Below are 13,405 nucleotides of genomic sequence, written 5' to 3' on the forward strand. Positions count from 1 at the left end.
AGCTATAAAATCTGTGCCGCCTTTCAAAGCTCTCACGAGGGACGACGGAATTTCAGTACGACTTAATTACGACTGTCCTCGCGCTCTGCACTTTGTCCTTTTTATTCCACGAAGACCTGGAGGCACATTTACGATGCTCCCGTGGATCCGCCTATCCACCGTAAGGTCTAGGATTCTCCGTAGATTCTGTTCCAAAGTCCAATCGTCCGAAAAATCATTACTGCGTATATCTTGCGAAATTATGGATTTTAAGACTGAGCTATCTGAGATGCCATATTGATTGTATGACATCAGATTAATTGCTTTATTTTTTTTTATTTTCTCTCAAAACATAATTTTGTAATCCTGAAACTTGCAGTAAAATTAGTGACAAGCTGATTTGTCCGATTTGTCACATAGAAGCGTAAAATAATTGATGAAATAATATAGTTTTGACAGCTGAAGAATGTACCATGATTACAGTGATTGTTTTAAACTTTTACATGACATATTTGTGTATATTTTGCATTGAAAAAAATTTACTGTAACTTAATACATATTTTTTTGAATGATACTAAGTAAACATTCACTTATAAGTAAATAAATATCACGTTATAAGAAAATGACAGTTAAATGAAATTAACAGTTTTTGTATCAAATAAATGTTTATATTTAGCGAATATTTATTTAGAACTATTTAAAGAAATATTTGTTAAATTTAATTTCCTTTAGTGTACAGGTTTTAAAATTAAAAATATTTTTAAAGATAAACTAAAGAAATAAAACTGTGCACGTAGTAATTAATCTGTCATCACGCTATCAATATAGTGTCTCGAGATTTTTTTTACTCATGTTTCCGCCGGTCATTGATTTATCGAAACTTGAGATATCCTGCAGTAGCTCTCACGTTCCAGAAAACTTTCTCTTTTGCACTTTGCGAGGAAACTATTTTATTCCTTTGATGTAGTACGGTATTTTCTGTATTAATCTATATGTTTTTAATGCGATTCGTGTACGGGACAGAGCGAGGTACGTTACATCGATCGCGCGCGTGCTCGAAACCGCGCGAGTCCGACACCGACAGAGGAGATCAGCGAAAGTGAAACGCTTTTTGGGCAAAGTGACGGCAATTTCCTGCGATTAAAATCACGACTAATTGGCTAAAAAATCTGTACAATTTCCGCACGCGGTCTCGCGCCGGCCCGATGGCGCAATGACGATGGCGTTGGTGGTGGGTGGTGGTGGTGGTGATGGTGGCGGTGGTGGTAGTCAACAATTTACTCGTTAGTGGTCCGACGAGTGTGCCGCGCCGCTCAATTAACTCGCGAATCAACGAGCCAGCCGCTTTGTCCGCGCGCGAATATTTCTGTGTAATTCGTACGCGCGGCCCTCGTGACCAACAAACGCGCGCGATGCGGGAAATAAAAAGCAAAGGCCGGCCGGTGGTAACCACGGGGTGTGGGAGGGCTAACAGAAAAATAACAGAGCGAGCAAATGGGAATCGACACCGGCTGCTGTTTTCCGCCCGTAAAAGGTCGGCCTGACGGCGGGGGCGAATGTCTTTCGAGAGCGATCAAAAAATGATAGGCTCGTTTGTGCGCCGCAACCGGTGCTACGCGCGTGAAAACAACCGTCCTCACAAATTAGCCGTGGCCTCTCGCGTACCTGGAAATGTCAAATTTTACTGCGTTCTCTGCGAGAGATCCCGGTGGAAGGGGGTGGATCCCGCGAATCGTTGATTCCCCCCGCATCAGCGTAATTCGCGCACGTTGCGCCGCTTTAACGGCCTCGGCTTAATCTTTGCTTTAATAATCGCATAAAATGATAAACAACGTCGTCCGCGCAGACTGGTGAGCGTGGATAAATACGCACAGCAGAACGACGACGCGCGGGGCTTTAAAACGCTCAACAATTGGACTCGCGTGGTGCATGTCGAAGGACATAAACCCTCCTGGTCATCGTAAAAATTTTATAAACGTTCGTGGCTTTATTGCGACTACGTACGCGGGATTCGCTGTAATGTTGCTCGGTTGCAACCACTGCATCGATTGTGATGAATTTCTCTTTAGCTTCATTTGCTTTTACCAATTATTGATGAAATACAATACCGTTCGTTAATTTGAAATATCCTATTATTATATATGTTACGAAGAAAGAGTATGTTAAGAAATGTTTATTTGTATTTATTATGAAATAAATATATAATCAATAGTTATGAACGAACAATATGATTGAACGATATACGTTTATATGAGTTCGGTGTTATATTTTTTAGGCTAGATCGCGAGTAATGAAAATACCTGGCGGGTATCGTACGATCGAGAAAACCGGTACCGTTCGCTCTCCGTCTCTCCCGCGCCATCGTCCTTTTCCGTCCCGTTCTCTCCCTCTTTTTACGCTCGTCGATGCACAAAAGCGGCCCGTACCAGCTTCTGGATCCATCCAGTCAGAAAATATTAATAACAAAATATGATATAATGGGAGCATCTCTCCTGTGCGAAATACAATACAATGTTTATGCAGAGGATTAAGCGATGTTGCATGATCACAGTGAAAAGTATCGACCCGGGTGGGACTGAACGAAAGTTCGCCACGCGGATAGCCGGGCCGGACTATTGCAACGCTGGCCGGCGGGCAGCAGCGGAGGCAGATGGTTCGGGAACACGGGCCCCAGGTTTGATCCTTGCTTTTGATTAGCCCGCGGGAGAGATTTACCTTCGAGATTAGCCTCGGATACAATTTTTCGTGACGGCCGGAGCGATTTCGAAATGTAATGTTTTGTCTGTTTGTCTCTATCGTCTGACGTTTCACGCGCCTTTCAACAGATCCCCTTCTTTCTTATCTTTCGAGAGAAATGGAATCGATCGAGACGAGATTGTACCTTGCGTGCAAACGAGTGCGATCGAGTGCCCCGAGCGTATCACGGAGAACAACACGCGGTAAACGTCGACAATTGGACGAAATCAATCGGCGCTCGAACGGCGTCGGAAGATAGTCGGATCGTTGAAATTTTGGGCGGTTTCGTCGAGCCGATAAATTTCACGTCGAATAAAATATGCGTCGATTTTTATTCGGCGCTGGTCGGTCCTTTCTTTTTCTGCGGGGTGCGCTTTTAGACGCTGAACGAAACCCGAAATCTGGCCCCGCGGGTACGATTGAGAGAGAGGAGTGTAGTAAGAGGTCGTTGGGGATAGATAATTTCGCGAGACGCAGCCGCGATCGTACCTAATTTTATAAATTCGGAGTACGTTCGTCGGAGGGCTTGGCGGCCCTCCTGGAGAAGATCAGCGAGGCGAAAGAGGATCGCGGAGAAAAGGTGGGGGCAAGGGAGAGTAGATAGGATAGGAACAAAAGAAGATTCAAGATCCCCAACGGCCTCCGGGTTGGCACTTGGTTATATTATGCAGAGCGCCCGAAGACAAAGCGACAGGATACGTTGAGGAAATCGTTAAAAAGTTTACCGGACGAAAGGCCAGTGATCAAGACGAAGACGAAGGGGAAGGGGAAGGGGTTAGTAGAGAGATGACGTTAGCTTTGACTTGGATGAGGAAGAAGAGGAGGAGGACGGAGAGAGAGAATGCAGGAGAAGAGAAAGAGGCACGTAGAAAGAGAGAAAAGGACGAGATCTATGAGAGAGATGATCGTCTACGAAGCACGAGGAGTGTAAATAATACTAAGGCTGATTGTGGGCGTGGCTGACAGAACTCTAAAAACCTTCGACTATATATCAAAGGGTTTACTGCCCTTGTGTGGATGATTCTCTCTCTCATAGAGCGAAGAAGAGACGTTATAGAAAGAACAAATACTGAACTGCGTGCAAGAGGAGTGGGATGAAGCAGAAGTAACTCTAGCGGCACACGAAGAGGCATAGAAGGCAGAGGAAGGACTCTAAGGATTCGTATCTCGCGGTGTAGTCTCGAAAAGGAAAGTCCTGCCGTTTCTCTCGTACGTTATTATCATTACTAGTGCACCGCGAACAAGATTGCTCTCTCTCTCTCTCTCTCTCTCTCTCTCTCTCTCTCTCTCTCTTCTTCCTTACCTCTCGTAACCTTCTCCGTAAGCTTCTATTTATCGACTGTAAAATGCTTACGTCTCAATACTCTCGTGACGTTCTCCACGACATGGAAGAACTGTGAGAAATAGCGGGAAATACTTTTGCTTAAACGTACAACGCTACATTATGCATTGATAAGCATTAAACTAAAATTAGTATTATTAACTTAACAAGTATCGTAACAAGTATTGTACGAATATCATTTGTGAGTTATTCAAGTTATAATTGTCTGCGGTTAATAAGAAATAGATTTGTTTTGTTCGTCAGTCGCGAGATACCTGTGTATCTCAATATGTTCCGTGTTGTCCGATCGATCGATTAAGAAGGATGGTGGAGAAGGAAAAGGACGAGGAAAGAGGAATACGGTAAAGCGGAGGAGGAGCAAGGAGGTGTGGATACCTACCTGGCATCCACTCTCTCCTCCGTTCTTTCCAAACTCAACAGACGTTGGAAGCTACCTCGATGGCTGCCCGCCTGCCTACTTGCTGGTCTGAGATGTTCGCCTGGTAAGCTGGCTGGTTGACTGGCTGGCTGGCTGGCTGGCTGGCTGTCTGACTGGTTGCTTGCTTCAGCTCTCGATTACTTGAAAAACCGGATTCCTTCTGCGCGAAACTGTGTTTCCCGTCTTGTGTTTATGTACCAACACACGCTCGAAGAACAATATTAGTTATTTCGTTGCATGTGTACATACCACGGCAATTGCACGTCTCTCCGTTACACTCCATTTTATCTTCGATCGGCCCAGATTCTTGCGCTTAGATAAACGTCGCGATCACTGACGTACTGTCTTAATAGAACGAGAAATCGAGAGTCAGGGTTTACGATTCGACGATCGGAACGGAGACGCGGAAGAGAGCAGCGGTACTCGAGATGAGTCGCGATGTCATCGGCCGTAGCCGAAGGGTCGGTGTTCGAGGGTTAAATCCAAGGGTTTCGAGGGAGTCGGTGTCAAGGGTAAACGTATACGTGCCTAAGCACAAACACGCTCTTACATGTACATATATAAGCGTGCTTATGATGGAGCGGGATGAGCGTGGACTACTTCGTCGTTTGGTAAGAACAATGGCGACGGGATCGCGGGTACATCGAGGATAGAAAGGAGAAAGGGCGAACACAAAGGGCATATCTTCCGAATAATTTCACGTGGCCCTCTGTTCGCCGATAGTTGGTCGACCGAAAGAAGCGCACGGTCCTTTACCTAAAAGACGAAAAGAACCGCAACGGCGAGTCGAATCCCGCGACGCGCGAGCCTCGGGGGAAAATATTTTCGAAGATCAAACACGAAACTGGCTGCACTGTTCTCAAGTAGTTTCTATCGTTGGAAAATTTATGCAAATTTAATTTTCGCTTGATCAATTTATATCGGATGAAGAGTAAATTGTGACTTAATATTAATATACCTACATTGACCTTTCTCTTTATATATATACACACACACACACACATATATATATATATATATATGTAAAATTTTTTGAAATTTGATGAAATACATTTTTGAATTACATACAGGGATATATATAATGTTGTAGTTTATCACTTACTAGGAGAAAAAAATCGATTTTACGATACTTCATAAATTCCATTTGTTGTGCATACGTGTGCGGTGTTCAACCTTCATTCATTCGACCGTCATGGCGGCGGCGAGTCGTAGGACGAAGGAAGAGACGTGACAAGACCGACGAGAGATACCGGGCACTCATTTAGCCCGGCAATTTATTCTCGCGTTTTGTAATTAACACCAGGAAAGAAGTAGCAGAAGTTATTCTTCTCCTACGGGCACGGGACGGCGTGGCACGGGTGGAAGCGACTACTCCGGTCAGTCTACCTCCTCCCCCTCCGTCATTTCGCTTCGACTCGCTCCACCTTCGACTCTTCCTCACGTGAAGAAAACGTACATATCACTATTAAGCGTCAGGGCGGTTGAGGCCCGGAACCTCCTGGACCAACTTGAGAATAAGAAACACACACACACACACACACACACACACACACATACAGAGAAGAAGAAGAAGTAGAAGAAGAAGAAGAAGAAGAAGAAGGAAATGGAGAAGAATGGCGAAAGGGGGAGACGCAGATGAGGGGGGGGGGGAGAGGAACGGAAAAGAGACGGAGAAGAATGAAGAAAAGGAAATAGGGGTAAGAGGTAAGAGATGAGGCGACGGCGGGGCGAGAGCGAAGGAGAACGGAGGAGGATGATGGAGGCCTCTCTTCTGCATGCCACCGCAGTCAGCCTCAGACAGAAAGCGGTCTGTATAATTATGGGTTGTCACCTCATCAGCTCCGGGAGGGGAAGGGCCAGGGGAGGTGGCGGGGAGCGTTCATCGTCTGCGCGGAGGCAGGGGGCGGGAGGTTATAGGAGTGCAGTCTTTAGCTCAAATTGTGTTTTATCGTCTTTCGCATTTGGCTTTCGCTTTAGGGTCCCAGCGACCGGAGGGTGGGTGATTGAGCCGCCCGGAATGGCCCCCTTCTTTCGGGCCTTTGCCCGATGTCTTCTCGAAAGATGTCCGTTCTTACCAGACGCGACGATTCTCAGATACAATTGTGCGTCGCATGTTCACTCTCTCTTGCTCTCGAGTGTTCGCATTATTATAACGAATAGAGCGTCGAACTAGACGACGGATATTTGACATTTAAAAAAGAGAAGAACGCGCACGCACATCGTTCTTATCTCTCTTTCTCCGTGGAAGACTAGCGATGTGCGTAGCATTACACGCGTCAAGGACCTCGAAACGTCTTCATCGATCGTGGAATGCCGACGTTGCATGCATTGTGGTTGGTAAATACGTATTGTCGGAGCTGTAAAATCGCGAAACGTACGTTTTAGGTACCTACAATATATAACGTGTCTTCTTTCTTGCTTTTGTGCCCGTTTCTCGGTCTCACCCTTCCTTTCTTTTCGCGCGATATACGTGCCAGTCCGTGCGAGGGCACATATATAAAAAGGGGCGCTGCGCGAGAAGGTACTGAGGCTAAGTGGCGAGTTTAGAGGGATTTCATTAAATCATATGGATTGGGGATAATGTATGTTATTGAGCGGAGCGTTCAAATCGCGCTCTATAAGTTGTAATAAGTCCAATTTTAGGGCCGGTCATGGGCCGGGTCCCGCAGTGGTTGTCGGACGATTCGGTCGCCCGTTGGCCATCGGCTGCCAATTGGCCCGCAGCCGGCGCGGAATGACAGTCACTGGGACCGGCGAACCCGCCACTTACTCGTCAAACGGCCAGCCGGTCCGCCGAAATCACTGCCATTTAGATAATTTGTAATGAATAGGCACCACTCATTCCATACCCCTACTGCTCTTCTTCCTCTCCTCCTCCTCCTCCTCCTCCTCCTCCTCCTTCTTCTTTCTCGCGCTCGGTCTTGGGCTCCAAAAGTACACGTCGGTCAGATTGGCAATGACAACAGTATAGTTTATCCAATATTTCACAGGTCCGCGTGGATGACGGTTCTGAGAAAGACACAATAAATCGCGATAGAGAGCCCTCTGAAATCGATCGAGTCGAGTTTATCCTAGACTCCACTTAAGAAAGAATTCGAGACTTCATCCTCACCCGAAGCGGGAAGGATTGACCTCGACACGTTTCAAATAGATGTGTGCATTCGCTCATACGATACGCCGTACAATGTGATTAAACGTGATTGTTAGACGCCGAAGAAATAAATCTACGTTATCCGAGTAGTATAGGATTGCATATAGACACCGAATTACACTCTAGGGGAAAACATATCGATGCTAGCTCTGCGTGTCGGTATAACAAACAGCGAGACGTGGCGCGCGACGTCGTGTCGTTCTTCTCGCGAGTTTTCCTCGCGACGGGAGACACGTGCCGAAGGTACGTGGCATCGATCAAAAAACGTGACTACGCATATATTATCGCTCCGTGCTGCTGACTAACGAAAGAAAGAGAGAAGAAGGGAAAGAGTCGGTCGAGTTTGTCTTGAAAAATCGAGGATTCGAGACGATGGCGAACCACGAAGAATAATACAAGCGTGCTGCCGTTCGATATCGAATATATGGGAAATAAGCCACGAGAGAGAGAGAGAGAGAGAGAGAGGGGGGGAGGGGGAGAAGAGGCATCGATACAGTCAGGCGATGAAACCCGCCCGGGTCGGCGGTTTACCCGAGGCCCCACGGATTCGCGAGCGTATCCATCACGGTGGCTAGCTAAGGCGTCGCGCAAACACACGGGTCTAACGGCGGACGCGCGAATCAACGCTCAGATTATATGCAGAGGCTACGCGCCGCCGCCTGTTGTGATTGATATTTGGTTAAGCGGCACAGCGATCCATCAAGTCCGCAAAAGCGCTCTTTATCCTTGGCTCGCCAGAAGCTACACGTCTCACCCGATTCCGGTGAAATCCGGATACACGGCCGCTCCCCTCCCCCTTTCCCGGTCAGTCTTTGGTTCTCTCTCATCTCACGAGCCTTCCTCCCGGCCATTGCCGTAGCCATGAAAGGCGGAGGATGATCGATAATTGAATTTACGCAGTTTCTTCGCAGAGAGAGAGAGAGAGAGAGAGAGAGAGAGAGAGAGAGAGAGAGAGAGAGAGGGGGGGGGGGGGAGAAGAGGCATCGATACAGTCAGGCGATGAAACCCGCCCGGGTCGGCGGTTTACCCGAGGCCCCACGGATTCGCGAGCGTATCCATCACGGTGGCTAGCTAAGGCGTCGCGCAAACACACGGGTCTAACGGCGGACGCGCGAATCAACGCTCAGATTATATGCAGAGGCTACGCGCCGCCGCCTGTTGTGATTGATATTTGGTTAAGCGGCACAGCGATCCATCAAGTCCGCAAAAGCGCTCTTTATCCTTGGCTCGCCAGAAGCTACACGTCTCACCCGATTCCGGTGAAATCCGGATACACGGCCGCTCCCCTCCCCCTTTCCCGGTCAGTCTTTGGTTCTCTCTCATCTCACGAGCCTTCCTCCCGGCCATTGCCGTAGCCATGAAAGGCGGAGGATGATCGATAATTGAATTTACGCAGTTTCTTCGCAGAGAGAGAGAGAGAGAGAGAGAGAGAGAGAGAGAGAGAGAGAGAGAGAGAGAGAGATAGGAGGGTGGTTATAGTACGTCACGTGTTGCGTATGTTGCGTTTAAATCGTACGATATATATATAACGGAATCTGAAATGCATGTATATTCTGCTTGCAGACGTACCAAGGATGGAAAAGTCACCGCTTCTGGCGAATGGATACAATCACCCACCCACGCACCTGAGCCACATGCAGTTCATGCAGCTCGGCGGGCATCCAGGTGCAGGACATACCGCTATCCTGTCACCGGCCAGTCTACCGCATCACCTGCAAGCGCAAGCACAGGCTCGGGCCGAGCAGGGTCTCAAGGTCAATCCGAATATGACCAACATGGAAGCCCTCGCGAGGTGAGTCTTCCCTTCTTCCTTTCTCGGTCCATCTCGGCATGTCAGAGAAGCGTCGAGAAACCGCAGACTCTCGTCGTTCTCTTGCGATGTTCCGGAAGCTGCGCTTCCTCGCGCAGCGGGAAACATTTTCATTACCTTCCTCCCCAAGGAAGTTTACGTGCCGGGGACAAGTCGTATATCGGACGAGATGGTAATAAGCGACGCACGAAGAGAGGCGCAATAAAATTGACAGAGAGTGAAATAGGAATTCTCGTTCGGTGCTCCTCTGAAAAATTAAAACTTCGAGTTCCGTTCTTCGATATTCTATAGTTTCTTGTACCTGCTTCCACGCTAATCGACAGTTCATTCGGAAATTGGATTTATCCGTTCTGAGTGCCTCACGGCGATTGCTTTGGCCAAGCGAGGCCAAAAGAATACGACTTTAAGAGGATTGGAAGAGACAGCGAAGCCGTGGAAATTCGAGGAGTCTTGACACCGCTTGATCTCTTTCTCCTTCTTGCACTTCTTCTCGTTACCCTCGATTCCTCTTTTTTTTTGTCTTCGCGTCTTCCTTCGATTTCACTTTCTCAGACGCTCGTCGTTTATTCGGTTTGGATTACGTTACACAGCGACGAACGCTCTAACGCGTCGATAATTAATCTTGTTTCTTGGATGTACATCTACGATCAAGCGAGAGTTTTGTAAATTTATTGAATTTTAATTTCCGACCGAGCAAGGCAGCTTGATCGTATAATAAATAAGCCGTGTGTTTATAAAAAATAATTAAGAGAAGTAACTTAATCTTGCATACTGCACGAAGACGTGGCAAATCTCTCTCGCGTTGTCTCAAGACGTGTTATTATTCATAATTCGAATCGACCTTGAGATTCTACTAGCATTTAGATCCCTCTTGTGATGTTAGGCCATCTTTGAAGACACGAAGGCCTTCTTGAGACGGCAAATCCTTGCCGCTTTCGCGCGGTCCCAAGACGAATATCGCGGCTTATTCGGCTTCGTGAAGTGTGCGTGTGTGTGTGCGCGCGCGCGCGCGCGTGTGTGTGTGTGGAGAGCCGCGAAGACTCGAGAGAAACAGAAAGAGAAACAGAGAAGAGAGAGAGAGAGAGAGGGAGAGAGAGAGAGAGAAAGGAGCACCAAAGGAGCTACATCCTCATCCTTACTCGAGGGGATAGACACGAGGCTAATCCCGGCATTTGTTAACGCGTTTCTAATAGATACTCTTGGTACGTTCCCGCTTCCCGCGATACGCTCCTGTAACCGGCCGAAGCTTCCGAGGATACGGAGACTCGCCTTAATTTTCGATTACATCCGCCCCGTGTAATTAGCCCCATCCTCCTAACTGTTACCCCCTTTGCTCGAGCGTTCGCTTTAGGCGGCGCGCGCCCGGAAAATCTTAGGGACTTAGCGGCAGACACAGGGATTTGATAATTTCTTCCTTTCGGTCGGTTCTACGTCGGAGAATGATTTCTGGTAACCTCGTCGAATACAATAAATAATGACCGAAGACGAAAAAAAAATCACATATTAAATTAAATACTTTTTCTCTCACTTTAAACAGTTCGATTTACGCACTTTGTATATAAATTATTCTCGATGCAAAGCCGACGCCGACGCTCCGGATTTTTAACGCGTCTCAATCTTTCTTAACAACACGACGTGCGTTCGCGAGTGAATGTAGCAACGTGCGAGAGAAACGTGTGCGTGTGTGCTAGCGACGCGCGTACACGCATACGCGCGGGCGTGTATAATGACACGGTGAAGGCGGCGCCGCACGTTTCGCATTATGATTTCAGCGCTTTGCTTTTAATTAAAATGCAAATCTATCGCGACGGAGGAGCGAGCGAGCGAGAGAGATCGGGAGGTAAGACGGATTACGTCTGGGGGCGCCACGACAAACACCGGAATATGATTAATTCAACGCAACCCCATCCTGGGATACCGACGCCACCACCGTCACCGCGTCCACCCGCTTTCCCCTCCCCCTCGCCGCCACCCCCGCTGCCCCGCCGTCCTGCCTTGTCGCCACCCCTTAACTCGCCGCCGTATCTCCTTCTTCCCTCCGCCTCCAACTTCCCCGCGCCAACCTTTCGTCACCCTGCGTGACCTCTTCGACCAGTTTCCACGGATGACACGTACGGCTTTCCTCTCCGTGTACTCCTCGCTTTTCCTTCTCGCTTTTCTCAATTGACACTGAGATCCGTTCCCCGCCGTGCAAACACAACGAATCGTCAACGCGCGAGTCCGTGGAAACCGTGTCAGGCGTATTGACATTCCCGGTCCCGGAGCTCCTCGTCAGGATAATGTACTCGGACATTTTCAAAGCGCCGTGATGATGCCTGATTTCCGTTTTCGTTTCTATTTATATATTACGCAAACGAAGATCGCGGTCCCCCCCGCCCCCCCCCAAATTAACTTATCCATTTCTTTCCCCTATCTTTTTTTGCCCCCTCCCCCGCGACCGGTGCGATCCTAGGTCGCAAATTAACTCCGCTCCTACCGCGCTGACATCTCTCTTTTTTAATCAACGACATCAAAGGCTCTTCATTCTCGGTGCGTTCGGCAACGGTCGAAATCGTGTCGTAGCCGAGATGAGACGGAACGAGGACTCTCAATCAGCCGTGTCCTCTCACAGGAGGACGCCCCCTCGCGATTATGCGACTAGTATTACGATCGCGTAACAACGCGTTTCTCCTTTCATTTCCCTTTTGATTTTACATTTATTTATTTATAGATAGTCGCCGTTTTATCCGAGACTTAGGCTGCTTTCTTTTCTTCATTTCGTTCGTGTCGTAACCGCCTTTTGTTTTGTGCTCCACAGGTCCGGGACGGTTTGGGAAAACTGCCGAGCTGCCTACGAAGATATTGTCAAACATCTCGAAAGGTAGGACATCAAAATCGTATTAAAAAGGAACAGGATAAAGGATGCGGAGGGAGGGGAAAAATCGTACCGGACCGTGGCGTTGCGGTCATCGCTGGGTGGTTTCACGCAGAAATTTCGAGCGCACGAGTGATAGCGCCCGTGCAAGGGGGGGGAGGTTCATGCAACGCCGTTCACCCGTGAACCCGTAATTCTCGATTAGCCGGAAAAATCGCGCCACACTCACGGACGGCAGCAAAAATACAGAACGCAGCGCATACATCGAGCCCGATGACGCGGGCCTAGGCCCGCCCGCTGCACTTCCGATAAATCAGTATTACCGGGGAAGCGGTATCGAGTTTCCGGTTGCGCGACAAGTTGAGTCCAGGCCTGACGTAGTAATGCCAACATGATTTGTATGGTGCGAGAGCCCTTCTCTCCCACCGCGCCGTGCACCCTATATATATCCCTCTCCTGTACGCCGCAAAATCCATCCAACCGACCGACGGCCTCCGTTTCATCCGACACCAACACAGCCGCCGCCGCCGCCGCCGCGGCCGGAGAGCGAGTAATAGAGGTTTCCGCGTGATCCTAACCACTTGTCACTTCACGGCACGCAGATCATCGTCGCGACGTGCCCGTCCATCATTCGGGGATTAAATCATTCGAGCGCTTGCGAGATACTCGCGCCTACCAACGAGCCAACGCTACTTCGAAAGGGTTGATTTCAGAAAGGGGCTTTGCACCCCCCCCCCCTCGTCGATCTCAGCGGAGAGGGTGCGAGGCAGCGGGCTCTACTTCATTATGGCTCTCTCTCTCTCTCTCTCTCTCTCCTTTTCCTCCTTCTCCTCCTCCTCTGTTTGGACTCGTAACTCCGCAAAAACAAAAGGTCGCGAGACAGAAAGAAGACGAGGGAAGAGGTGCTGCGTGCGGCATTCCGACAATCTTGAATTTCACCCTCGCCGAGGAGGTGGTAGGTAGCGAGAGGAGACGACGAGGGAAACGAAGCCTCGCGCCTCCACGGCGGCGAGTCGTCTGGCGGAGAGCCGTTAATACGGGGGGTGAAAATCGACACTTGGCCGTCCGAAACGTAATTTCCAATTCAAAGGCAATGACCACTGGTCGAACCCCTC

The 13,405-nt window shown here is 48.6% G+C and overlaps 1 protein-coding gene across 1 annotated transcript in view; it reads left to right on the forward strand.

Moving 5' to 3' along the window:
* The window catches only part of LOC108752915 (dachshund homolog 2), a 204,410-nt gene that overhangs the window by 88,448 nt on the left and 102,557 nt on the right, over positions 1-13,405 (forward strand). The window contains 2 exon segments of the mRNA XM_018494127.1: positions 9,190-9,418; positions 12,234-12,296. Of these exon segments, the coding sequence (XP_018349629.1) occupies positions 9,190-9,418; positions 12,234-12,296 (292 nt within the window).

Source organism: Trachymyrmex septentrionalis, unplaced genomic scaffold (assembly GCF_001594115.1).
Source record: "Trachymyrmex septentrionalis isolate Tsep2-gDNA-1 unplaced genomic scaffold, Tsep1.0 scaffold62, whole genome shotgun sequence".
Lineage (NCBI taxonomy): Eukaryota > Metazoa > Arthropoda > Insecta > Hymenoptera > Formicidae > Trachymyrmex > Trachymyrmex septentrionalis.